General features: G+C 44.3%; 1 protein-coding gene, 1 long non-coding RNA gene and 1 other non-coding gene across 6 annotated transcripts in view; 2 read left to right on the forward strand and 1 right to left on the reverse strand.

The window, feature by feature from the left end:
* The window catches only part of Nap1l4 (nucleosome assembly protein 1 like 4), a 43,116-nt gene that overhangs the window by 4,652 nt on the left and 11,642 nt on the right, over window positions 1–26,822 (forward strand). For 3 of the 4 annotated variants that reach the window (XM_048361040.1, XM_048361042.1, XM_048361039.1), the window contains exons 2-10: window positions 4,046–4,075; window positions 5,653–5,711; window positions 7,908–8,007; window positions 11,732–11,873; window positions 12,005–12,091; window positions 13,649–13,780; window positions 17,055–17,126; window positions 23,971–24,110; window positions 26,133–26,278. In XM_048361040.1, coding sequence (XP_048216997.1) covers window positions 4,062–4,075; window positions 5,653–5,711; window positions 7,908–8,007; window positions 11,732–11,873; window positions 12,005–12,091; window positions 13,649–13,780; window positions 17,055–17,126; window positions 23,971–24,110; window positions 26,133–26,278 — 892 coding nt within the window. In that variant the 5' untranslated portion in view covers window positions 4,046–4,061. Of the gene's footprint in view, window positions 1–233; window positions 334–4,045; window positions 4,076–5,652; window positions 5,712–7,907; window positions 8,008–11,731; window positions 11,874–12,004; window positions 12,092–13,648; window positions 13,781–17,054; window positions 17,127–23,970; window positions 24,111–26,132; window positions 26,279–26,822 lie in introns of those variants that run through there. The other variant, XM_048361041.1, reaches the window with a different exon arrangement.
* On the reverse strand, window positions 6,807–25,775 carry LOC125362276. The gene is made up of 4 exons (XR_007213047.1): window positions 25,747–25,775; window positions 18,223–18,226; window positions 11,008–11,014; window positions 6,807–7,421 (listed from the first exon to the last, which is right to left on the reverse strand). It is a non-coding gene; the product is annotated as an uncharacterized LOC125362276 (long non-coding RNA).
* LOC125362788 lies at window positions 17,823–17,953 on the forward strand. Its single transcript, XR_007213100.1, has one exon. It is a non-coding gene; the product is annotated as a small nucleolar RNA SNORA54 (small nucleolar RNA).

The following is a 26,822-nucleotide window of genomic DNA, read 5'->3' on the forward strand; positions in this document are numbered from 1 at the left end:
TAAGACATTTTTAAGAAATAGTTTACAATTGGGTAAACTTGTTTCCATCTGGCAGAATTGGTTTTCCACCCTGCCTGCTGAGAGGAAGCAGGCTGCTTTGCTTGGTCTGCCTTTGAATTAAAATTTTTGTGTGTTTTTAGTGACAGGAGGGACATTGTATTTTTGTGGTAAGAGAACTACAAAAGGCCACTTTGTGAACTTACCTTTTAATCTTGACCACTTGCTGTGTAGTGTTAAATTTCCTGTTGTTCCTGCAAGTGTACAGTCAGTCAGCTGTTACAACTAAACGTGTTTCATCCCATGTCCACAGGGAAAGGCCACTTCAAAAACAAGGTGAGCTAGCTTTGGTTTTATAGGTTATGGTAGAAATATCAGCAATATGTTTTGTTGTTTTGTGTAGTGTTGGTCATGGGGCTTGAACTCGAGGCCTAGGTGCTGTCCCTGAGCTCTTTTTGCCTGAGACTAAAGGCTCTACTACTTGGAGCCACAGCTCTATTTCTGATCTTCTGGGGGTTAATTCAAAAGTCTACCATAGAAAAGCTACCCTTAGCTGTGGCACCGGTGGCTCACATCTGTAATCCTAGCTACTACTCCTTAGATCGCAGTTTCACGTTTGAAGCCAGACTGGGCAGCAAAGTCCCCATGAGACTCTTATCTCCAATTGATTACAGAAAAAGCTGGAAATAGCACTGTAGCTAAAATGGTAGAGCACTACTAGCCTTGAGCAGAAGAAGCCCACGGACAGCACCCAGGCCCAGAGTTCAAGCCCCAGGACCAGTGAAAAAAGAAAAGCTACCTTTAAGCCAGGCACCAGTGGCTCACACATGTAATCCTAGCTAATCAGGATGCTGAGATCTGAGGGTCATGTTTTGAAGTTTGAAGCCAGCCGGGCAGAAAAGTCCCTATGAGACTTTTATCTCCAATTAACCATTTGAAAACTGAAGTGGCCCTGTGGCTGGAGTGGTAGAGCACTAGCCTTGAGCTGAAGAGCTCAGGGATCACACCCCAACCCCTAGAGTTCAAGCTCTACTACCCCCCCCCCCAAAAAAAAAAGTGGGAAGAGATTTGAGGCACTCATGAAGTTCATTGCACATTTAGGACTTTTAGAAAAAATTAGCTAACATTAATTATACAGGGGGATTCCACATGTTTATATTTTCTTCCAGTCAATTTTACCCTCTCTAACTCTTCCTTTCCCCCTCTAGGGCCCTTTTACTTTGTTTAACGAACACAAACACACTTCATTTAATTTTCCTAAGGCTTTAATCCAGCTACTCAGGAGAGTGAGATCTGAAGATCGTAGTTTGAAGCCAGGTTGGGTAGGAAAATCCATGAGACTCTTTATCACCAACTAATTGTCAAAAAATCAGAAGTGGAGCAGTGGTTCAAGTGGTAGAGCACTTGCGTTCAGCAAAAAAAGCTCAGAGATAGTACAAGCCCCAGGACTGGCATGTGCATGTCCCCCCCCCCCCACAAATAAAAAGTAAACACATACAAACAAATAAACCAGTTTGGATGACTGCTGTTGTGGAGGTGTTTTGGGGTCTTTTTTTTGTTGTTTGTTTTTTACCAGTCCTGGGGCTTGAACTCAGGGTCTGAGCACTGTCCCTGGCTTCTTTTTGCTCAAGGCTAGCACTCTGCCACTTGAGCCACAGTGTCACTTCTGGCCGTTTTCTATATATGTGGTGCTGGGGAATTGAACCCAGGGCTTCATGTATACAAGGCAAGCACTCTTGCCACTAGGCCATATTCCCAGCCCCTGTTTTGGGTTTTGATATTGTTTGGTTTTTTTTCTGCTTCCTTAAAATAGCTTAAATTTTCAAAAAAATACAATGTTACTTATGTAGCATTTCAGTGGGCTTTATTTTGAAACAGTATAAACATTAAGAAATGGTTGAATACAAAACATTTGTAGATCAGAAATCCTTTTTTTTTTTTTTCTTTTTGGTTGATTGTTGATCTGCGTGCTGTCCCTGAGCCTTTGTGCTCAAGGCTAGTGCTCTACTACTTTGAGCCACAGCACCACTTCAGTTTTTTTTGAGTGGTTAGTTGGAGATAAAATCTCACAAGGACTTTCTGCCTGGGCTGGCTTCGAGCTGTGATCTTCGGATTGCAGCCTCCTGAGCAGCTAGGATTATAGGTGTAAATCATAAATTCTACGGAGCTGATTTTTGTGGTCGAGTAGTTTGGGCTATGCTCAGACGTGAGGCTTCAGCTAGAGCAGCCTGTAGAGAGATGCTGTTGGATACATATATCTACTATGTATCTGTGTCCACTTTGTTTCCCCTATCTAGTGGGAAGAGATTTGAGGTACTCCTGAAGTTGATTGCACCTTTAGAGCTTTTTAAAAATTAGCTAACATTAATTATACAAGGGGATTTCACTGTTACATTTCCACATGTTTATAATATCTTCCAGTCAATTTTGCCCTCTCTGTAACTTCCTTTTCCCTCTAAGGGCCCTTCTTGTTAGTTTTAATCCAGCACTACACAGATTGCGTGTCCACAGGTTGCTTCAGAATTTGGTAGGAGCCATGCCACTGTTAAGTTTGTCACCAGGAGTCAAGGTTGCTTTTTGCCCTGTGCACATAAGCACATCTCTTTTCTCTTTCCCAAGTGGAGTTTGGTTTCACCGTTTTACCTTGGACTTAAACACCTTTTTTTTTTTTTTTTTTTTTTTTTTTGCCAGTCCTGGGCTTTGGACTCAGGGCCTGAGCACTGTCCCTGGCTTCTTTTTGCTCAAGGCTAGCACTCTGCCACTTGAGCCACAGCGCCACTTCTGGCCTTTTTCTGTATATGTGGTGCTGGGGAATCGAACCCAGGGCTTCAAGTATACGAGGCAAGCGCTCTTGCCACTAGGCCATATCCCCAGCCCCAAACACCTTCAATTTTAAGAAGAACCATATGCTTCTTTTGGGCTCCAGGGACCCTGCTCATAGCCAGCAAAGGTGGCCCAGACCACAGCCTTCCAGACATACTTGCCTTTTAGAAGTCTGTTCCCAGCCAGCTTCCACAGGCTCCAAAACGGCAGAAAGGGCTGGGCCCTTTTAAGTGATGTATTTAGGTCTGGTTTCAAAATTGTAATATCAAATTCTTTTATTTAAGAAAAGCACTCTTGGGCTGGGAATGTGGCCTAGTGGCAAGAGTGCTTGCCTCGCATACATAAAGCCCTGGGTTCGATTCCCAAGCACCACATATATAGAAAATGGCCAGAAGTGGCGCTGTGGCTCAAGTGGCAGAGTGCTAGCCTTGATCAAAAAGAAGCCAGGGACAGTGCTCAGGCCCTGAGTCCAAGGCCCAGGACTGGCCGAAAAAAAAAAAAAAGAAAAGCACTCTTGCATCCATCTTTAATATTCCTAGGTAGAAAGTCACCTTATTCTGTCCAAGATAGTAATTTTAAAGGCATGTTATAAAAATGGATCATATCGTGTGCATTACATAGCATCTTTACACAACAGTACATCATGAAGACGCTGAATGAACTGATAAAATTAGATCAAGAAGCATAAGCCTGGCACCGGTGGCTTATACCTGAAATCAGTGACTCAGGAAGCTGAGATCTGAGAATCATAGTGGTAGAGGACTAGCATTGGGTGAAAAAGCCAAGTGAGCATGGGAATCCTGAGTTCAAGCCTAGTACTGGCACAAAAGGAAAAAGTAAACAACAGTAAATGCTTTCAGATTGCTCTAAAATAATGGCCTACCATACTATGTGTTTCTGTTGTTGAACTCATTGGTGATAAGGCAAAGTAGGATTGATTAATTGTTCCTGTTCTTTGGTGCCAACAAGAGATTATTAAGAGTAAAATTGTTTAAAAAAAAAAAAAAGTAAAATTGTTACATAATGAAATGCATAGACCTTGAGTGCCCTCTAATGAGCTTAGAATAATGTGTGTACCCAAGTAAACTCGGGCAAGATCTGGGACATTTTCTTTAGCCAGGTAAAGTCTCAGTTGCCCTTTTAGTTCATTTTCATGCCACAGACAGTGTTACTACGTCTGAACAGGTGTTTTTTTATGAATATAATTCTCATTTTTCATTCGTAGGAGATAAAGCATTCAGATGGCAGATAACAGGTAAGCCAAAGTGGGCTTTGTGTATATATATGGAATCTAGTTGGTGGTTGGTGGAATGGTGGTAGAGCAGTTGCCTAACAAGCAGGAGACTCAGGTCAAACCACACTACTGCTAAGAACAGTAAAATGTAGTTGAATGAGAGTCAAGATACCTTTCAGTAAACTTGTATCAGTTAAATTCAAGGTATAGATAACTCTTTTTTCCTATACTATCTGAACTGGTGAGGAAATGGCTTTCGTGAGTAGTAGCTCAGATATTGATACTAGGAAATCAAAGCCATTATTATGCTTCCCAGCCTTTAGTCTCAGCCCTCCCAGGGGACTCACATCATTTGAGGTGGCTCACCCGTTGGTCAAGGGGAGAAATTTTAGAGATTTGTCAAGGTCATTGTTGGTTTTGTATCTTCTCGGGTGTTTGCTTTTGTAAAGTTGAGTGAACTCAGAGTCTCAGCTCTGTCCCTTTTTTGCTCAAGGCTGGCACTCTGCTACTTGCGCCACAGCTCTGTAACTCGAGCTTTTTGGCAGTAAATTGGAAGTTAAGAGTGTCACAAACTTTTCCTGTCTGGCTGGCTTTGAACTGCAATTCTCAGATCTCAGCCTCTTGAATAGCTAAGATTACAGGCATGAGCCATGGGTGCCTAGCTGAGTTGATTTTGTATGTGTGTACGAATGTTCATGTGCCAGTTCTGGGGCTTTAACCCAGGGCCCACGTGTTATCCCTGAACTTTTTTTTTTTTCGTTTTGGTCAAGAGTAATGCTCTACCACTTAAGGTATGATTTTATTTTTTTTTCCTTCCCAGTCCTGGGCCTTGGACTCAGGGTCTGAGCACTGTCCCTGGCTTCTTTTTGCTCAAAGCTAGCACTCTGCCACTAGGCCATTTTCCCAGCCCATGCTCTACCACTTAAGCCACAGCTCTACTTATGGCTCTGAGGTGGCTAATTGGAGATAGTCTCATGGACTTTCCTGCCTAGGCTGGATTAGAACTGCTCTCAGCCACCTGAATAGCTAGGATTGCAAGCATGAGCCATTGGCCTCTGGCTGAGTTCAGTGATTTTGAAAATATTTTTTGGCTTCTGTTGGCTGGCTGACTGGTTTGGTTTGAAGGCTAGGAGCAGATTCTGAGGAAAGAGGCTATAGAAATGAAAACGAGGGGCTGGGAAGGTGGCCTAGTGGTAGAGTGCCTGTCTAGCATGCATGAAGCCCTGGGTTCGATTCCTCAGTACCACATAGACAGAAAAAGCCGGAAGTGGTCCTGTGGCTTCAGTGGCAGAGTGCTAGCTAGCCTTGAGCAAAAAGAAGCTCCGGGACAGTGCTTGGGCTCTGAGTTCAAGCCCCAGGACTGGCAAAAAAGAAAAAAAATGAAAACAACAAACTGCACCCTGTGTGCTGGGTGGGGCATGATTGGTGGTAGGTGGTCCTTAAGAACAGGGGGATCTCCACACACTTATGTCAGTGTTCTCTTCCCACTCAGATGGGAAGTCACTGCAGACCCCTCTTACATTATATAAGGAAAATATCTCTGTATTTGTCTTTGGAACTTTTCTTAACAATAATACTTTTTAAACATACTGTTTTAGTTTTTCAGATGGAGCTCCTGCGGATTCCGTGGAAGCTGCTAAAAATACAAATAACACAGGTCAGTCCATGCACATGAAACAGCATTGGAGGGTATAATGTAGAGCAGGCCTTTCCTCCTGGAAATAGTGATAATAATAATAAAGGATTTCTTTTTTGTTGTTTTTGGTTTTTTTGCCAGTCCTGGGGCTTGAACTCAGGGCCTGGGCACTGTCCCTGGCTTCTTTTTGCTCAAGGCTAGCACTCTACCACTGAGTCACAGCGCTACTTCTGGCCTTTTCTGTTTATGTGGTGCTGAGGAACCGAACCCAGGGCTTCATGTATATGAGGCGAGCACTTAACCACTAGGCCATATTCCCAGCCCCTAATAAAGGGTTTCTATACTTTGAAGATCTGAGGAAAGTTACAGTAACTAAGAGGAAAAGCGATACCTTGTCTAATAATGTTTTCGTGGTTAGAAGATTAGACTCTAAAAGTGGTAAGAGCAGTGAGTGCAGTAGTTGCCCCCTGGCACCTGCCCTCACTTGGCCTAAAAATGCATGCCAGTGTACCATCTGAACCTTTAACATGCTTTCTTCTGCTTGCTTTGAAACAAATCAAGATATATCTTGTTGATAAATTGGAAGTTGTGATCTCTTTCCTTATTAAGAAATTTATAAGCTGTGTGCCTGTAATCCCAGCATGTGGGGAGCTGAGGCAGGAAGATCACAAGTTCTAGGCCAGCACGAGTTACATAGTGAGACCCTGTCTCAAAAAACAGGCAGCACTTGTGGGCAGGGATGAAATGGGCAAGTGGGAGGAAAGCAAAAGAAAGGGTGAGAGGGTGACAGGGTCCAGAAAGAGAATTGTACTCATTACCTGACTTATGGAATGGTACCCCATTGTACAACACCTTAATCGTGGTTTATTTTTTTTGCTAGTCTTGGCACTTGAACTCAGTGTCTGGGCACTGTCTTTCAAGCTTCTTTTTGCTCAAGTCTTAACACTCTACCACTTGGGCCACAGTGCTACTTCTGGCTTTTTCTGAGTAGTTTGTTGGAGCTAAGACTCTTCACGGACTTTTCTGCCCAGAATGGCTTTGAGTAGGCTACGATCATAGATGTGAGCCACTTAGTGCCTGGCTTGTACATCTTAGTAATAATAAAATTATATTTAATAATAAATAAGAGGCAGCAGAGCGAGAGATAGTCGGACACTTAGCGTCTTGACAATGGACCATATATTGCCAATACCATTATCAGAGCTGAATGGTAGTTTTTCCTACCCATATTTGTTTATTGGGAAACAAACTACAATTCAGTAAGTCCATTACAGAAGTGGGAGGGAACTGTTTGCAGTACATTGGTCAAGGAATGCTTCAAAGAAGAGGTGGATTTGGGAAATGGCTTTCGAAGGAGAGGCAAGCAGCACTTCAAAAAGAAGCTTGAAAGTAGGATATAGTAAGCTGGTGAGAATGGTCTTTTTAGACTGAGGTGTAAGGTAAGGTTCCATGCTGAAAGGTGCCATTTTACTTTGAGAACCTACTCTCATTTTTGTTCTTGGGTTCTGAATACCACTCTTGGATTTGTAGAGAAAGAGATACCTGGAGATGGGTTACCTGAACTTGATCACTGAACACTTGTGAGATTGGAGTTTAGACAGCAATAGGCAAGAACTCAGAATTTCTAGGTATCACTTAGATGATGAAGAGTATGAAATGCTTCTAAGAAAGAATTGCATCCCAGCACCAGTGGCTCAGGCCTGTAATTCTAGCTACTCAGGAGGCTGAGATCTGAAGTCTGAGACTCTTATCTCCAATTAACCCCCAGAAAACGAGAAGTGGCACTGTGATTCAAGTGGTAGAGCACTAGCCTTGAGCTGAAGAGCTCAAGGACAGCGTCCAAACCCAGAGTTCAAGCCCTATGGTAACCAACAACAGCAACAAAGGGCTGTTTTCCATACCAATTCTTTTTATTTTATTTTATTTTTTGCCAATCCTGGGGCTTGGGCTTCATTTTGCTCAAGGCTAGCATTCTACCTCTTGAGCCACAGTGCCACTTCCGGCTTTTTCTGTTTATGTGGTGCTGAGGAATTGAACCCAGGGCTTCATGCATGCAAAGCTAATGCTAAGCCATAGTCCCAGCCCCACTCTTTTTTATTTTTAGAAATTAGCTAAGCAAAGCTAAATAGATACTTGGTGGTGGTTTTCATTTCCTGGCTGCACTGAACATATTGGATGTATATTTATATTTCTGGTCTTGTTTTTTATTTTTACCAGAAAAGCTCACAGATCAGGTGATGCAGAATCCACAAGTTCTGGCAGCTTTACAGGAACGCCTTGAAAATGTCTCTCACACTCCCTCCAGCTACATTGAAACGTAAGTATGCTGCCAGTATAATAGATGCCGCTTTACCAACAATATCTCACATAGGAAGAAATGAGGTCTTCATTCTGCAGACCTTTCCTGTGGGCCTTACTCTCTAGGACCCAGAGACCAAACAGGCTTGGGTTGTGACTGCCTGTTAGTGGAAGGAGTGTTGAGTGGATTGATCCTTGTGGCTGCTAAATGGTGCACAGTGCCATCCTGTGGCTAAATAGAGGATTTACGCATCATCTGGCTCCTAAGTTTACTAAGAAGATTTAGCCTTGGCTCCTTCATGCAAACGAGTATTGGCAACGGACCAGTCATTGGAGGTTTTTGTGACAACATTGCTCTGTAGACAGGCAGACCCTGGACTTGTATCCTCCTGCCTCAGCCTCCCAGTGTAGGGCATCTGGATTGTTTCTGTAACATGGATATCATGAATAGTGTAGCAGTGATCATGAATAAACAAGTGTCTTTACTGCATCCTGACCTGTAATGACCTGGGTAGTTGCTACATCATGGGGAGTTCTATGTTTAGTTTTTGGCGAACTCTCCAAACCAACTTCCAGAGTGTTTGCAGTAGTTTACATTCCCACCAACAGTGTAATGGGGCTCCTTTTCCCCTGCATCCCTGCTGACATTCGTTATTGTTCAAATTCTTCATGCTGGCCAGTCTTACTGGGGTGAAGTGGAATCTCATTGTTGTTTTGATTTGTGATTCTTTTATTGCTAGAATTGTTGAACATTTCTTCATGTTTCTTTCTTTTTTTCCTTCCTTCCTTCCTTCCTTCCTTCCTTCCTTCCTTCCTTCCTTTCTTTCCTTTCTTTCTTTCCTTTCTTTCCTTTCTTTTTTTCTCTTCCTGGGTCTTGAACTTTGGGCCTAGATGCTCTCCCTGAGCTCCTTTTTGCTCAAGGCTAGCTCTGTGCCACTTGAGCCCCTGTACCACGTCCATCTTGTTCTGTGATTAAGTAGCGATAAGAATCTCTGGTACTCCTGCCTGGGCTGGCTGTGAACCACAGTCCTCTGATCTCAGCCTCCTGAAGAGCTGGGATTGCAGGCATAAGCCAAGCCACCCACATCTGGCTCTTTATGTGTTTTTTGGCCATTCCTCCTGCTTCTGAAAAGCTTCTGTTTAGTTCCTTTGTCCACCTATTAATTGGGTTATTGGTTTGGGGGAGGAGTTTGGTTTCTTCAGCTCCTTGTATATTCTGGATATTCGGCCCTTGTTGGATGTATAGCTGGTAAAGATCTCCCATTCTGTAGGCTGTCTTTTTAGTTGAGTAGCTTTGTCCTGCTGTGCAGAAACTTTTAGCTTGCTGCAGTCTCATTTGTCAAGTCTCTAACTTGCTGAGTGAGCTCCTGGAACTCTGTTCAGAAAGTTCCTGCCTATACCTCCTACTCCTGTATTAGTTTCAAGGTTTTGGTTCTTACCCTGAGGTCCTTGATTGATTTTGTGTTGAAATTAGTACAGGATTGACAGACAGGGATCCAGTTTCATTCTTTGACATGTGGATGTCCAGTTGTCTCAGCACCATTTGTTGAAAAAGTATCTTCTTTCCAACATCCATATTTGGCTTTCTTGTCAAATGTCAGATAGCTGTAAGTATATGGCTTTATTTTTAGATCTTTTTTTTTTTTTTTTAGCTAGTAAGCTGTTTATTATAGCTCTGTAGTCAAGTTTGGGGTCTGGAATTGTTACACATCCAGCATTGTTTTTGTTTGTTGGTTTTGGGGTTTAGGTTTGTCTGGCTATTTGGTGGACCCATTGAATTCTGGGGGTATTTTCACTATCTTATAACCTTTACTTTTTATAGGAGGCTTATGTCCCCACTTGGTTGCACAGTGGAAATGAGGAGATGGATAGTGCCTCTCGGTCTTCCTTCCTCCGGAAGGAATGAGCCATAGCTGGGCTTATGGGTACAGTCAGATTAAGGCTTGACTTCACAGAAGTCCTACTGTTGGGTCTTCAGCATCCCCCAGGACAGTTAGAATGGGAGAGGACACTGGGCATTTGCTTTGTCAATTTAGAGTATTCTCTGGGGACTACTTAGTAGGTGGGCCTTTGGGCTATATATGTTCTAAGGATAGGTACTTGGGATTGAACCTAAGATCTTACATGTCGTGGAGAAGGTTTTGTAAATTTAACTTGATAGGATGGATGGTGCTTGGAGGTTGAGAGAGTTGAGTGTGGGTGATGGTTTCTGGTTTTCTGGCCATGGCAGTGGGCAAGGTGAGTGTTGTTCATTGAGAGGAACTATGGGACTAAGGATCAAGTGGTGGGCACTATGTGAGGTGAACACTGCTATTAGAGAGTGCTGCCTTTCCTCCTAGGGCCCCATTGTCCTTAACAATGTTAAAGACATGGGACTTGATCCACCCATGCGGGTTATGATGGAGCAGGGGAATCTTCGCTCCATCTCTCATAGTGACCATTTAGTCTTTCAGTGCTAGTACCCAGGCTTCAACTCAGGGCCTTGGATTCTCTTGTGGCTTTTTTGTTCATGGCTGGTGCTCTACCACTCAAACTATACTTACAGTCCAATATTTTGCTGATTAATTAGAGATAGGGTCTTGAGGACTTTTCTGCACAGGGTGGCTTTGTACCTTAGTCTTCAGATCTCAGTGTCCTGAGTTGCTACGATTTATAGGCATCAGCCACTGGCTTAAAGGATTTTTATTTCGGGGCTGGGAATATGGCCTAATGGCAAGATTACTTGCCTCCTATACATGAAGCCCTGGGTTCGATTTCTCAGCACCACATATACAGAAAATGGCCAGAAGGGGCGCTGTGGCTCAAGTAGCAGGGTGCTAGCCTTGAGCAAAAAGAAGCCAGGGACAGTGCTCAGGCCCTGAGTTCAAGCTCCAGAACTGCTCCCCCCCCCCCCAAAAAAAAGGATTTTATTTCAACAAATCATTTTTATGGGTTAGAATTATTTTTCCTTCTTAGAAATTCTCTACACATGAGAAGTTTTAAACCATACAACAGTAACTTCTTACCTCAGTGTCTTCACATGAAAACTTCAAGCTGCCCTTGCATGGTCCTAGACCAAGATTATGGTCAGGACATGCTTGAGTCCTGATCACCTTGTCACTATTTCTAGTCTCCAATATCTGGTTCTTTCCTTAGGGTAAATTCTTGGCAGTAGAATTACTGGATCCAAAGAATGTGTTTAGGGTGTGTCTGCCCTAGGAGAGGTGGTCCACTGGAGCCTTCGGTACCTGCAGGCTAATAATCTGGTTGTGAGTGTGTGCACACATGCTCATACACTTGTACATGTATGTGCTAGTAGTAATGGGTCTTGAACTCTTAAGCTTTTTCACTCAGGGTTAGTGCTCTAGAATTTGAGCCACAACCTCACTGTGGGCTTTTAGATGGTTAATTGGGCATAAAAGTCTCATGGACGTTCTACCCAGGTTGACTTTGTACTGTGATCCTTAGAGCTCCGCTTTTTTTTTTTTTTTTTGGTACTGGGTATTGAACCCAGGACGTTGCACTTGCTAGGCAAGCACTTTATCACTGAGCTACATCCCAGCCCTGATCTCAGCTTCTTGAGTAGCTAGGATTACAGCTGTGAGCCAGCAGTGCCTGTGTGTTGGGTTTGTGGGTTTTTTTTTTGTCCTTTTTTTCAACAATTTTTGGGAGTTTAAAAGGTTTTTCTGTTTGCCTAAATTTATTTTAAGAATGCTGTTTTGTGGGCAGAAATATATATGCTTTATTCCTTGTTTCTCTTTTAGCTTGCCCAAAGCAGTCAAAAGAAGAATCAATGCTTTGAAACAGCTACAAGTACGGTGTGCGCACATAGAAGCCAAGTTCTACGAGGAAGTCCATGACCTGGAGAGGAAGTACGCCGCGCTCTACCAGCCTCTATTTGACAAGGTGGGGTGCTGCTGAGTGCATTTAATGCCAGCGCATTACCCAGGGACTTGGTGGAGACAGTGTGTAGATACATGTTGCCTCTCAAGTTTCCAGGTAATCTAAAATTCTAACGCGGTCTCACTTTGGTACAGAGAAGAGAATTCGTCACAGGTGATGTGGAGCCCACAGATGCAGAGTCAGAATGGCACAGTGAGAATGAGGAAGAGGACAAGTTGGCTGTAAGTTTAAGTGTAACTTGTGTTACTTAGAAATAAGCAACCCTAAATCATTGGTAAGACTTTCCAGAGGAGGGTGCATGGTCCAAGAACTTCATATATACGTATGAAAATAAAACACTGTAGTTGTCTTAGGAAAAAGGTGAGGGGAAGGGCGTGGATAATAGCATATATAATATGTATGTATGGATATGTCTCAACAAAACCCCCCTTGTATAACTAGTGTGCTAATAAAAACATCTTAACAAAACAATAGTCCTCTGTAGTAAAGCTCTTCTTGACAGGTAGTCCCCTGGGTTTGGGGCAGTTGTTCTCTAGTGACATGATGTGCTGTCTTAGGTAGTGCTATTGGTCATCATGACAAGCAAGGGGGAGTCACAGCCCCCCTCACTGTCTCAAAACAGAGCTGGGTGAGCAAAGATTGATAGTGACACAAGTGAAGCCAGCCCAGGTGGCAGCTGTGCACTGCCATCAGTAACTGGGAGCTTGGGGCCCTGTTGGCAGGTGGCATCTGGGGACTAGCTGCTTGGCCAAGGTATGTCTGGAGACAGGTAAATGAAGGGTTGGCGTTGTGGCTGTTCTATTCACCCTATAGTGTCAGTTCTGTTCCAGTGCATGGGAAGCCTCAACCTGCCATAAGGTTAGCTTTGTCAGTCTAGACATACTGGTTTTCTTTTTTGTTTGTTTTTTTGGGTGTTTTTTTTCCCCAGTACTGGGTTTGAACTCATGAACTTTTGCTTGCTCTGTCATTTGAGCCACAAGCTCAGCCCTTTTTGATATAGGGATTTTGTGTGAGAGTGTATGCGTGCATGCACACACCAGTATTGGGGCTTGATTTCCGGGCCTGGGTGCTGTCCATTAGCTTTTCCACTCAAGGCTGGTGCTCTATCATGGAGTCACACCTCCAGCTTTTTAGTGGTTAATTGGAGAAACTTTCTCATGGACTTTTCTGCCTGGGTTGGCTTTGAACAATGATCTTCAGATTTCAGCCTCCTGAGTAGGTAGTATCACAGGGATGAGCACTGACACTCAACCTGCAGCAGCAGTTTTTAATCCCAACGTCCTCCCTCCTTACACATATTTTAACCCAAAGTCACGGAGTTTTATCTTCTTCCTCAGTAATGGTCTAGCTCACAGAGGTCACATGCTTATTCAAGTGATTTTAATCATCCTTGAACTAGGTTTTTTGTCTTTGAGAAAGAGGTTTGGTGTGTAGTCCTGGCTGGCCTAAAACATTCAGTCCTGCCTCAGCATGCTGAGTGCTAGAATTATAGATGTGCATTCCCACACCTGTACATGTGTCAGATCTTGAGGGCTGGTACAGAGGCCTGGCTCTGGTCCATGACAGATTGCTCACTAAGCCAGCAGCAGACAGCTTTTCCCAAGGCTGCAGACGTTTGCAGTGTCTGTTATTGAATGCTTTTCCCTCCGTGGTTTGGAGATGCCAACCCAGAAGAACAATGAAGGCCTCTGAGATGTGTGTCTGTCTGATAATTCACTGAGTTAAAGGTACTGTTGTTTTTTGCAGTAACTGTTCTACCTTTCATCTGTGTTTTATAGGGAGATGTGAAAAATAAAGTCGCCATAGCTGAAAAAGAAGAAGCAGCAGCAGAAGAGCCAAATCCCAAAGGAATCCCAGAGTTCTGGTTCACCATCTTCAGAAATGTGGACATGCTCAGTGAGCTTGTACAGGTGGGCAACTTTGGTCTTGTCAGATTTCCAAAGGGACTTCCCTCTGCTTTCACTCACACACTCCTACTTGGATGCCTCAGAGGTCCTTGGGAGCAAGTGGAAACGTGCTTTTTAGGACAGGTGCTTGGGTGGCAGTCTTGACCCCAGGGAAGGGATCTTTGCTCTAGGGCCCGCCTTCTCTTCTTCAGCTCTTGGAGCAGAGCTGGCAATTCAGTCCAAGCCAGTGTGAGTCAGTTCCCAGTCCTTCTGTGTTGGACCTCCTGTAGATGTCTAGTGGTACTGCAGGCATCAGGCCTCTCTACCCTTGAGCAGCAAGGAGCCTGAGGACAGGTGTATGGTGCAGTGGGGGAGCCCTGCGTGTATACATACACACTTCTCATTCAGTATGTTTAAATGAGCTTGGTGCAGGCTTGTTGTGTAAATATATAAGGCATGTTGCTAATGTTTTCTGCCTTGCAAAGGTCTGTTTGTTTTTGTTTTTTAAGGAATGGCTAACTTTTCTGGTTTTTGGCTTCTTCACCTTTTTTTAAATAAAGCAGTTAAAGAGTGGCATACAGAAGTCCTGCCCTGATTTTCACTACCCATCTTTCACAGAACACAACTACTGTCCCTTTCAAACATTTTAGCTGTGATTTATCTACACAAGACTACAAATACATTTTAGTGATTTTCAGAAATTTGCCATACAACATTTCCATTACCTAACTTGCTTTTCCTCCAGTCTAAAACTTGAAGGAAGGGTATAGACAGGAGATATGTACAGCTCAATGGTGGGGCATTTGCCTAATATACTGAAGGCCCTGGGCTCTGTACCCAACATCACAGAAAAAGAAAAAAATGAGAAGTGTGTTTCTTACTCCCTTTCAAACCAGGGAGGCAACTAAAGTGAATCTGCCCCTGCTTTCTGATGTGAAAGTGAACTGTTTTCACTGTATTCTCTAACTGTATGTTAAAGTCACGCTGCAACACAGACACCTCCCTTGTTGCCACTGAGACAGAGACTTCTTTAAATTTTGTTTTTTCCTGTTGCTGCTTGTCTCTCTTTGAGACAGGTTTCACTGTGTAGCCCAGGTTGGCCTCCAAATCAGAATCCCCCGTCTCAGCCTCCCAAATGCTGGGAGTGAAATGTGTACCACCATGGCTGCTGTCACTGCTTTGTGTTGTAGTTGGTTGTTGTTTTGCTTGCTTACTCCTTGTTTTCTGTGGTGGATATGGATCTGAGACCTCACACACACAGGATTCTATCAGTGAGCCACCCCAGCCCTCTGTTTGTTTGTTTATTTATTTATTTATTTATTTATTGCCAGACCTGGGGCTTGAATGAAAGGCCTGAGCACTGTCCCTGGCTTCTTTTGCTCAAGGCTAGCACTCTGCCACTTGAGCCACAGCGCCACTTCTAGCGTTTTCTATATATGTGTTGCTGAGGAATCGAACCCAGGGTTTCATGTATGCGAGGCAAGCACTCTTGCCACTGGGCCACATTCTACCACCACCCCCCTTCCCTTGTATTTAAAGAAGCTCCTCAAATGATTCTAATGTGCTCCAAGGATTGAAAACCATTCAAGGGAACAGAAGGATTAGCTTATTGCTCTCCTCAGACTTGATGGGAAAGAGATTGTGCGTGTGAGGCTGGGTGTGCCCCTGGATGGTGCCCACACTGCTGGGTAGAGGCCCCCTTTGAATGGAGCCAGGTGACAGTGCAGTAAAGCCTCATCACTGCTTGCTACTGCTGTCACTCTGCACTTGTAGCTGCCTGGCCAGCTTGGGCAGCACAGGCTCAAGGAAGCTTGTCATTGATCCATGGCCTTGGCTTTGGAGAGTGGCTGCAATCTAGTGGGGTAGTTTTTTCACTTTTCTTACGCTACCATGTCAGTGCTTCGGGAATTAAACCACAAAGCATGTCTACTCACAGCTTGAACTAGGTGTCTTTTTGCTGTTTGCTTTTTGTTTGGTTCTGTCAGTGAGAACAAAACGTAAGAAACTAAAGATAGAATACAGAAAACGGCCAGAAGTGGCGCTGTGGCTCAAGTGGCAGAGTGCTAGCCTTGAGCAAAAAGAAGCCAAGGACAGTGCTCAGGCCCTGAGTTCAAGCCCCAGGACTGGCAAAAAACAAACAAACAAAAAAAAACCACTAAAGATAGAAAGGTGGCAGTTACCAGACCAGTTCTTAACTTCGTGGAACCCCAGGGAATTCTTGAGCCCCGTGCTAGAGTTGAGGGTTAAGAAGTAACTACATTAGCTGGGCACTGGTGGCTCATACCTGTAATCTTAGCTACTCAGTAGGCTGAAATCTGAGGATTCTGGTTCAAAGCCAGCCCAGGCAGAAAAGTCTGTGACACTTATCTCCAGTAAACTGTTAAGAAAAAGCTGGAATTGATGCTGTGGCTCTAGTGGTAGAGCTCTAGCCTTGAGCAAAAAAAAACAGCTAAGTGACAGTGCGAGGCCCAGAGTTCAAGAAGCCCAAGGACTGGAAAAACTAAAGTAACTCCACTAGCACATGATCATGAAAATTTGGGTCTCTTTTCTCCTCAGCTTTTTCTTACTGGCCTCTAAAATTGCAGATTCTGCTGGGTGCTGGTGGCTCATGCCTGTAATCAGCTGGTCAGGATGCTGAGATGTGAGGATCCCAGTTTGAAGCTAGACCCGGCAGAAAAGTCCCTGTGAGACTCTTATCTCCAGTTAACCACTCAAAAAAGTGGAAGTGGCACTGTGGTCCAAGTGGTAGAGCACTAGCCTTGGACACACAGAGGCTCTAAGACAGTGCCCAGACCCTGAGTTCAAGCCCCACAAATGACAAAAATAAATGAAATAAAATTTCAGATTCTGACAACAGAGTTGAGTAAGGACAATTCATAAAGCATACAGTTAGATATGAACTGCAACCTCCTATATAGGCTGGACCATAGACACATTTAATGCTTGTTCCTATGGAAATGACTGTATACTATGGAATCAGGTGTTGATTGCCACTGTGGGGGACACTGGCCGTCGTGGCTAGCATTTGATTGACTCCTCTTGTCTGATTTCTGGCCTTTGTTTTCTTGGGTGCTGAAGACCAGAGTCTTGGTTGGTGGCAGGTGATGGCTCTGGAGGCAGGCATTGATGCTCACCACTGTGCTAGGCAGAAACAGATGACACATGGTTAGTGGACAAGGCTCAGTTGCTGAAGTTATTACCTTGGCAAGTTTCTCTGTTTAGCAAGGGCAAACACATGAAAACAGAGCAAATGTGATGTTTTTTTAAACCCTGGGAATTTTTTTTTCTTTTTGATTAGGAATATGATGAACCCATCTTGAAACACCTGCAAGATATTAAAGTAAAATTTTCAGCCCCTGGACAGCCCATGGTGAGTACTGACATGCTTGTGGCTAAGGGACGAGAGGGCTCTTGGCACTCACTGCTGGAAAGCAGCTCTGTGTGAGACTGCACTCAGTGTTGTGCTTGGGAGTTGACAAGTCATGTCGCTATGGCATGGGTATGATGCCCAGGGCCCAGTTTTAGCAGGCCTGAGCTGTGGTGGTGTCCGGCCTCAGCCTGTGTGTTTCATCATCAGGTGGTGACGGTACTGTACTTTTTCCTAAGTATCTCACAGGTTTACACATATCTGATGGAAGTGTTCAAACTTCTAAGAACACAGGAGGTTGCTACATATGGTGCAGAGTGCTTGTAATCTCTATTTGGGAGGCTGAAGTAGGGAGATGATGACTTGAGCACAAGACTAGGATAGGCATGCAGCATAGAAAGCCCCATCTCAAAACTAGGATAAAAGAACGGGAGGTATGTACTCAAAAATAAGCATTGCTTTCATTGAGATCCATGATGCCGAGGAAAGCTACCCAGCTGTAGTAGTTAACAATAACTGCAGGCAAAATCGGAAATGCCTTCCCACCCTTTGGTTTGCATAAAACTTCTCTCTAAATGACCAATCCAAGAGTAATATTAGTGAGTAGGCCTGCCTGTCATTTGGGGAGATGAGCCTTACCTTACCCTGAAGAAATGGCTGCTGGTCTTGATGACAGGCCTAAGCCCTGGCCCTCCTTGGGAGCACTGTTCGTAACCTGTCAGCCTGGCTGGCTGTGGTTGACAGGTTCCATTCCAGTGCTACAGCATTTCCAGCGACACATGACTGATTGTCTGACAGGTGGCTCTCAGTTTTAGGTCTTGGGGACATGTCCAGAGGGGCTGGGAGGTAAGGATCTTGGGGCTTAGAGGTGCAGACATTCTTTACCTACCTCCACTTCTCAGAGCCACAGGTCCATGGTTAGTGGATGGGTTATCTTGAATCGGAGAAAGGAGGGGAGTAGCAGTGGCTTATCTTGGAGATTCTGTGTGGTTTTGGCTTTCACTTTCTATTTTGAATTTTAGTTTTGAACTAGCAGGCATTTATAGTATGCAGGGGGGAGTGTGGAGTGTTCATTGTGATCACACACCTTACATTTCACTCGTCTTCCCTTATTTAATACACTTCCCCCTTGTGTCTTTTCCCCTTTTCATTCATTTTAAAATTTGCTTTTACTCTTTTATTGCACATGTGTTTCATAATTTCCTAGAGCCATTTGTCTTCTTTTTTCAACCATTGTTATCTCTGCTCACACTTTGCAGACCAAAACCTAGTTCTTTGCTCTTCCCCATTATAAAAGCCACATGCTTTTCTATGCACAAACTAGCCCAGACAGAAAAGTCCAGGAGACTCTTACCTCATTAACCAGCAAAAGGGGGGAGTAGAGGTATGACTTAGCCGTAGAGCATCAGCCTTTAATGAAAAAAGCTGAAGGATAGCACTCTAGCCATGCGCTCCAGTGCTGGCACACATACTCAAAAGAAAAAGCATGGCTGGCTTCTGAGGGTGCCTCCTAACCAGAGACCACCTGCCGGCATATACAGCATGATCACAAAGTTATATCACACAAGCTCTTTTTGTTGTTGTTTGTCTTATGGCAGTTGTGGGGCTTAAACTCGTCCAGGGCACTGCCCCTGGCCCTTGGTACTCAAGGCTAGCATTCTGCCGTTTGATCCACAGCTCCCCTTCTGGCTTCTTGTTGTTAACTGGTGATAAGAGTATCCCTGACTTGGGGCTGGCTTTGAACTGTGATCCTCAGATCTTGGTCTCCTAACTAGAATTAGAGGTGTGAGCCACCAGCATGTGGCCACATCATACGAGTTTAAGTTGTGTCCCTGGCCATATTTTCCATATGTGCCGCCACCTTGCAGCTGTAATGATAGCATTGTGATTGGAACACTAGGGTGTAGTCAGTGCCTGCACTGTACTTACTTCCCAGTTCAGCTTCTTGGACATGTATCTGTAGAAGGCCCAGTTGTCAATATTTCTGTTCTAGCTAGAAGTACTTTTCCACACTTCCTTTTACTAGTACAATTTGACCTTGAGTCTGAAATGATCCCGAATCTAGAGCAGAGTTGTAGCAACTAGAAAGACCCCTCCCGCATCCCCCTGCTGCCTTCTGTCCGCTCTGACCATGGGCTGTTTATGTAAGGGATGTTCTTAGCCACAAGCATTGGCAACAATGACAACTGCATTAAGAAACTTCACAGTTGAGTATGTACTAGACTATGAAGCGTGTGTGCCTGTGTCCCCACTTGCACAAGGCAACCTTACCTCTGGGCCACTTCCCTACTAGGCAGTGAAGTAATTTCTTCTTTTTATTTTTTGGTCTGTTGTGAATCTTGAACTTAGGGCCTGGATACTGTCCCCGAGCTCTCCTGCTCATGACTAGTGCTCTACCACCTTGAGCCACAACTCCACTTTTGGTTTTCTGGTGGTTTGTTGGTGAAGAATCTCATGGACTTTCCTGCCAGGGCTGGCTTTTGAGCCATGATCCTCAGATCTCAGCCTCCTGAGTAGCTAGGATTACAAGTATGAGCCATCAGCTCCCAACACATTATTTCATTTTGTTTTCAGGTTTTTGTTTTTTTTTCTTTTGCCTGTCCTGGGGCTTGGACTTAGGGCCTGGACACTGTCCCTGGCTTCTTTTTACTCAGGGCTAGCACTCTGCCACTTGAGCCACAGCACCACTTCCTCCTTTTTTTGTTTATGTGGTGCTGAGGAATCGAATCCAGATGGGCTCCGTGCATGTTAGGTGAGCACTCTACCACTAAGCCACATTCCCAGCCCGTTTTCAGGTTTTTGAAGTTGCTATTTTTTTTTCCTCAGTGATGATAGTTTCTGGTGTTTGTAATCAGGGGTTCAACCCTTGCAAGGCAGGTGTTTAGCTACTTAGACCATGCCTCCAGCCCTGAATATTCACAAATAACCCATACTCCTCAGTAACTGGGAATTTTCAATACACAAGAGGCATGGACAGAGTACTTTGGAGTAGACATGATAGGGAGTTGCTTGTTTTTTGGAAGTGGAGTTTGAAGTGAGGGCCTCCATCTTGTTAGGCTGGTGCTCTATTATTTGAGCCACACTCCCGGCTCTTTTTAGGAGGTTACTTTTTTTTTTTTAATTAATTGAACATAAATTTTTTTACAAGGTGTTGTGCAAAGAGGGTACAGTTACATAGTAGGGCAGTGTGTACATTTCTTGTGGTATCTTACAACCTGTTTTTCCATCCCTTGTCTAGATCAGGTAGACACATATGCAATATACAATGTATCAAGCACATATACAGTGTTCACAGACTTGGTCTCTACTGTCTCTCCATCTCCCTTTAACAGTCATATATCAGGGAGATCATGCCCCTTTGTTTTCTGTGTTCTAGGCTTGTCTCACTCAACATTATTTGTTCGAGTTCCGACCATTTCCCTGCAAATAACAATATTTCACGATTCCTAATCGCTATGTAGTATTCCATTGTGTATAAGTACCATATTTTTTTGATCCATTCGTCTGTGGAGGGGCATCTGGGTTGTTTCCATATTTTGGCTATTGTGAGTTGTGCCGCGATAAACATGGAAGTACAAATGTCTTTTTGATATCTTGGGTTTTGCTGTTTAGGATAGATGCCTAGGAGTGGTATGGCTGGGTCATAGGGTAGGTCTATATTGAGCTTTTTGAGAAACCTCCATAGTGTTCTCCAAAGTGGTTGTACTAATTTGCACTCCCACCAACAATGGAGAAGGGTTCCTCTTTCCCCACAGCCCCTCCAGCATTTGTTGTTTCCTGAGTTCAGAGTATAGGCCATTCTAACTGGGGTGAGGTGGTATCTCAGGGTTGTTTTTATTTGCATTTCCTTTACTAGCAGGGATGTTGAGCATTTCCTCATGTGTTTCTTTGCCATTTTTATATCTTCTCTTGTGAAGTCTCTCTTTAGCTCTTTTGCCCATTTCCTAATAGGTTTATTGGGCTTGGAGGGGCTTAGTTTTTTGAGTTCTCTGTAGATGACAGATATCAGGCCTTTGTCTGTTGCTGTGCTGGTAAATATCCTTTCCCATATCGTTGGCTGTCTTTCTATTTTGGTGGCTATGACCTTAGCTGTGCAGAAACTTTTTAATTTGTAGTAGTCCCATTTGTCGAGTCTTTCCCCTATTTGTTGTGCCCCTGGGACTCTATTCAGGAAGTTCCTTCCTGTGCCTATAAGTTCTAGTGTCTTTCCTACTCTGTCCTTCAGTAGTTTCAAGGATTCAGGTCTGATATTGAGGTCCTTGATCCATTTTGAGTTGATCTTGGTGCATGGTGATAGGCTTGGGTCTACTTTGAGTTTTCTACATATGGCTGCCCTGTTCTCCCAGCACCAGTAGTTGAAGAGGCTATGTTTATTCCATTGTATGTCTTTAGCTCCTTTGTCGAATATCAGCTGGCTGTAAGAGTGCGGTTTTATTTCTGGGTCTTCAATTCTAATCCACTGGTCTTCCGATCTGTTTTTATACCAACACCATGCTGTTTTTGTTATGATGGCCTTGTAGTAGAGCTTGAAGTCTGGTATTGTGATACCTCCTGCACTATTTTTTTTGCCTAGAATTGCTTTGGCTATTCTATGTTTTTTGCTGTTCCATATGAATTTATGGATTGGTTTCTCTATTTCAGTGAAGAATGTGGCTGGGATTTTGATAGGTATTGCATTGAATTTGTATAACAATTTGGGCAATATGGCCATTTTCACTATACTGATTCTGCCTACCCATGAGCATGGGAGGTCTTTTAGGAGGTTACTTTGACTAAAAGTCAGGGAGTGGATGAAAATAGGAAAACCTGCCAGGCGCTAGTGGTTCACGCCTGTAATCCTAGCTACTCAGGAGGCTGAGATCTGAGGGTCACGGTTCCACCAAAGTCCAGGCAGGAAAGTCTGTGAGCCTCTTTATCTCCAATTAACCACCAGAAAATCCGAAGTGGAGCTGTGGCTCAAAGTGGTAGAGCACTAGCCTTGAAGTGAAGAGCTTAGGGGCAGTGCCCAGGCCCCAGAGTTCAAGCCCCACGACTGAGGGAGGAAAACCTGAGGAAATGTAGCAAAAAGGGCTGTGGCCATGCAAGGCCTGAATTCAGACTTGGAACCACCCAGAAAGGCAGGTATGGAAAGTAGAAAAAAAAAACCTACCTATACTTACACCAAAGCAGGAGCAGTGAAATATCAGGAGTCAGCATTATTAGGGACCCTGTCCTTACTCAGGTGCCTGCTGCTGCCTTGTTGAACTTTGAGCTTGCCTAGAGCCCTGTGGTTGCTGGCAGACTCAGTCCCAACTTGAAGCCTGAGTCCTCTCCTCCTTCCCTCCTTGCCAGAATTTGTTTCTTTCTCCTCTGGGGAAATAGTTTGTTTAGCTAGTCACATAGTCTTTGTAATTTTCCTCCAGTTGATGGTTTGTTTCTAGTGGGCCCTGGCTGTAACCCGGGCTGCTCATCCTTCACAAACTGTTGAACTTGCAGTGTTCATATGAGTAGAGCCTGAAGTACAAACTACCAAGAAGCTCCCAGAGTCACTCAACAGCATGAGCACCAGCAGGGGCGATCAAATCCAGTCAGTTTTGTGAACTGTCTCTCTAAATAACCAAGCTCATCTACCATTTTCTCCTTTCAAATAGGGCTAAGGAAGAATCTGCATATTAATGCATGTGTCCCCATAGGTTCCTTAGTTTCCTCAGATAGAATGGATTCTTCAAAATGGAGTTCGTGGATCAGGACATGTGTAATCTTGTTAACTTTGGACACTACCACGTAGCCCTTTATAAATCTAGTTATTATCACCTGAGGTTATTCTCTGTTACCACAGCATGCTGACTAGTCCTACACAGTACTTTTTTTTTTTTTTTGCCAGTCCTGGGGCTTGGACTCAGGGCCTGAGCACTGTCCCTGGCTTCTTTTTGCTCAAGGCTAGCACTCTACCACTTGAGCCACAGTGCCACTTCCAGCTTTTTCTGTGTATGTAGTGCTGAGGAATGGGACCCAGGGCTTCATGCATGCTAGGCAAGCATTCTACCGCGAAGCCAAACCTTCCCCGCCCCTACACAGTACTTTTTATATACCTCATGTGTAGCTTGAGAGTTGAGTGGTAGGTTTTCTGTTTTGTTGTGGTGGTGATGGTGGTGTTTTTTTTATATGCTGGGGTTTGAACTTAGGACCTGCATGTTCTCTCTTAGCATTCAAGGCTAGTGCTCTACCGCTTGAACCACAGCTCTACTTTGAGCTTTTTTTTTTTTTTTTTTGCCAGTTCTGGGGCTTGAACTTATGACCTGAGTACTGTCCCTGGTTTCTCTTTACTCAAGACTAGCACTCTGCCACTTGAGCCACAGCACCCACTTCTGGCTTGTATATATGGTGCTGAGGAATCAAACCCAGGGCTTCATCTGTATTAGGCAAGCACTCTACCAGTAGGCCATCTTGCCACTCTTGAGCTTTTTGAGTATTAATTGGAGAGAAGAGTCTCATGGAGTTTCCTGCCTGTGCTGGCTTTGAACCTCAGATCTCAGCCTCCTGAGTAGCTAGAATTACAGGCAGGAGCTACCTGTGCCCAGCTTTTTCTCCCCTTGCTGCTGTCAGATCTGTGCACATTCTTTGTTTCTTCTTGTACCTGCTCTTGCTCTGATCTGAAGGGTGCTCTGGAAGCACTCTGCAGGAAGGAAGGGACCTCTTGGTTCTCCTCCCACATCCTCTGGGGGCTGACCCCCAGGTCAGCCAGTAGGGTGGAGGATGGAGCTGAGAGGGAAAGGAGCCTCAGCTGTGGGTGGTGATTTCCAGTGTACCCAGTGAAATCTGTTGCTAGTTATTTTTAGACTTTAAGTGGCACTGTTCTCTGCTCTAGTCTTTTGTGTTAGAGTTCCACTTTGAGCCCAATGACTACTTTACCAATCCTGTTCTGACCAAAACGTACAAGATGAAGTCAGAGCCAGACAAGGCCGATCCCTTCTCCTTCGAAGGTCCTGAAATCGTGGACTGTGATGGGTAAGAAAATGTCTTTTTGACTTGTCTTTTCTGAAACAGAAAGCAGGAGATGATATTGGAATTTAAGATGAAAAGATACAACTGCATGTGGCAAGTTGTATCCTGTCATCCCTTACTTGTAGGTCTAAAATTCAAGGCCACTCTGTCTCAAAACAAAAGAAAGCAATAATAATCTAAACAAGACTTGAACCACTTAAGAGCCTCGCAGGATTTTGCCACCTGGAGTAGGTTGCAAGTAGATAGTATAACCAGCGTGGCTGAACCTGGAAGAGGCAATTCAGTTCAGACAGGTTTAGAACAGTGTTGAATTTCTACTGAGGGGAGGAGTTGGGGTTTAAACATTGTAAATTGAAGCTCCTCCAAGTACGGATTTGCTGAACATACAATGCAGGTCAACCCTAGTCAGAAATATGATCGACGTGGCTTTGGAAATTGCCAATATCTTTGCAATTGGATCCATGTTAATTTTGTTCCCCAATAGATCACTAAGGAGGGAATTTAGCTTAGAATCAGTTCTGATTGGGTAGTTTGTGGAGAAAACTGTTTAGATTTGAATTAAAATACTTGCTCTTGTTCACTGAAGCCAATCTCCCTGTATAAGTAGTTTGGGGTTTTATTGTTTATTTATTTGTTGCCAGTCCTGGGGCTTGAACTCAGGGCCTGGGCTCTGTCCCTGAGCCTCTCTGCTCAAGGCTAGTACTTTTCGGCTTGAGCCACAGCACCACTTCCGTTTGAGGCTTTATTAAAGTCCTGCTCAACTAGAATGGCTAGAGTAGGTGAGCATGTCTGTACCCTTGGGGCTCACACTTGATGGACAAGCACTGCCACTTGAGCCTCTCTCCCAGCCCCTTTTGCTTTTTCATTGATATTCCAGACAGGATTTTAATGTTTTGCCTAGCTGGCCTCAGACCACCATCCCTTCCTGTCTACTTTGTGTCTCCCACAATACCTGGCTTGTTGGTTGAGATGGGGTGTGGTAACTTTTTGCCCAGGGTGGCCTTGAACTATAATCCTCCTCCCCATCTCTACCTTCCAAGTAGCTAGGATTACAGACTTGGTCATCTTTTCCCAGACTAATTGCATTGTATTTGTTTGTTTTTGTCAGGACTGGGGTTTGAACTCAGGGCCTCATGCTTGCTAGATAAGTATTATACCACTTGAGCCATGTCCCCTAGACCTTGTTTCTATCTTGGGTTTTGTTTGTTTGTTTCTAAGACATGGTCTCACTTTGTATCCTAAATTGGCTTGGAGCTCTGGCCTCCAAGTTAAAATTCTGCTTCTGGATCCTTCTCTGGTATGCATCACATGCCTATGCCCTTCAAATGTGTTTTTGAAGGGGTCGCCTCTGTACAGGTGATGGAGCATCAGGGGCAGGCATCCTTCCTGACTGTCCCTTACTGGTACGGATGGGCCTGCCTCACATATTTGTCCTGGGCATCCGGGACACGTGAGTAGATGATTCCACTGTGCACTGTGCTGACTAAATGGCCCTTTTTTTTTTTTTACCTGCTTGAGAATACTTGAGCAGCTTAGGTGTATAATGCCATTGTCATTAAGAAGCCTGAGGCTTATGCCAGTTGCTGGTGGCCGAAGCCTGTAATCCTAGCTATTCAGGAGGCTGAGATCTGAGGGTTACAGTTCAAAGCCAGCCTGGGCAGGAAAGTCTGCAAGACTCTATTTCCAATGAACCACCAGAAAACCAGAAGTGGAGCTGTAGCCTTGAGCAAAAAGAACTCAGGGATAATACCCAAACCCTGAGTTCAAGCCCTATAACCAACAAGAAAAAAAAGCCTGAGGCCTGAGGCAGGTTTGACTGGAGGTGGGGCAGGGGCGGGGGGAGGAGAAATCCCACCAGTTTTCATTAGCCAGTCTTCAGATGAACTTCAGAGACTTGTGTAGTCCTTAGCATAGTGATGGGTTATATCTGGTTTTCTAAGTGTAGCATCCACCTGTGGCTTGCTCCTTGTATGCATCATGGTTTTATCTTGGAGTGTACTTGAAAAGGCTTCGTTGCTTCTGCAGGTGTACTATTGATTGGAAGAAAGGGAAAAATGTGACAGTCAAGACCATCAAGAAAAAGCAGAAGCACAAGGGCCGGGGTACTGTCAGAACAATTACTAAACAAGTGCCCAATGAGTCCTTCTTCAACTTCTTCAACCCACTGAAAGGTAAGCTGGAGGGCTGTCTTCATGCTCATATGAAATCGTTTCATTGCCCTGATATTGCCTTCCTGGCTCAGTTTAGTCCTATGCTTCCCAGACGTAATGGTGCATCCTGGTGATGGTGATGGTGTAGCTTTCTAGGCAAGGAACTGGGACAATGGGACTGACTGTCAACAAACAGCAAAGGTGTGGTCTTTATTTACCTGTGTCTGGGCTGCATCTTCCTCTTCCTCTTTCAGAGCTAGTCAGTTGTACCCATTCTCCATCGCTTGTCAGTCTTTTTAGTAAATTTTTATTTTGGAATGGGGTGGGGTGTGCCTGTCTTAGGGCCTGAGCTGTTATGCTCAGGGCTAGCTCTACCACTTGCCACAGCTCCACTTCTAGTTTTCTGGTAGTTAATTGGAGATAGAATCTCACTGACTTTGCTCCCTGGGTTGACTTTGAACCGTGATCATCAGATCTTAGCTTCCTGAGTAGCTAGAATTACAGGTGTAGCGCTGCAGTTGTCAAATCTCAGCCTCCTGAGTAGCTAGAGTTACAAGTGTGAGCC

The sequence above is a fragment of the Perognathus longimembris genome, chromosome 13 (assembly GCF_023159225.1).
Source record: "Perognathus longimembris pacificus isolate PPM17 chromosome 13, ASM2315922v1, whole genome shotgun sequence".
NCBI lineage: Eukaryota > Metazoa > Chordata > Mammalia > Rodentia > Heteromyidae > Perognathus > Perognathus longimembris.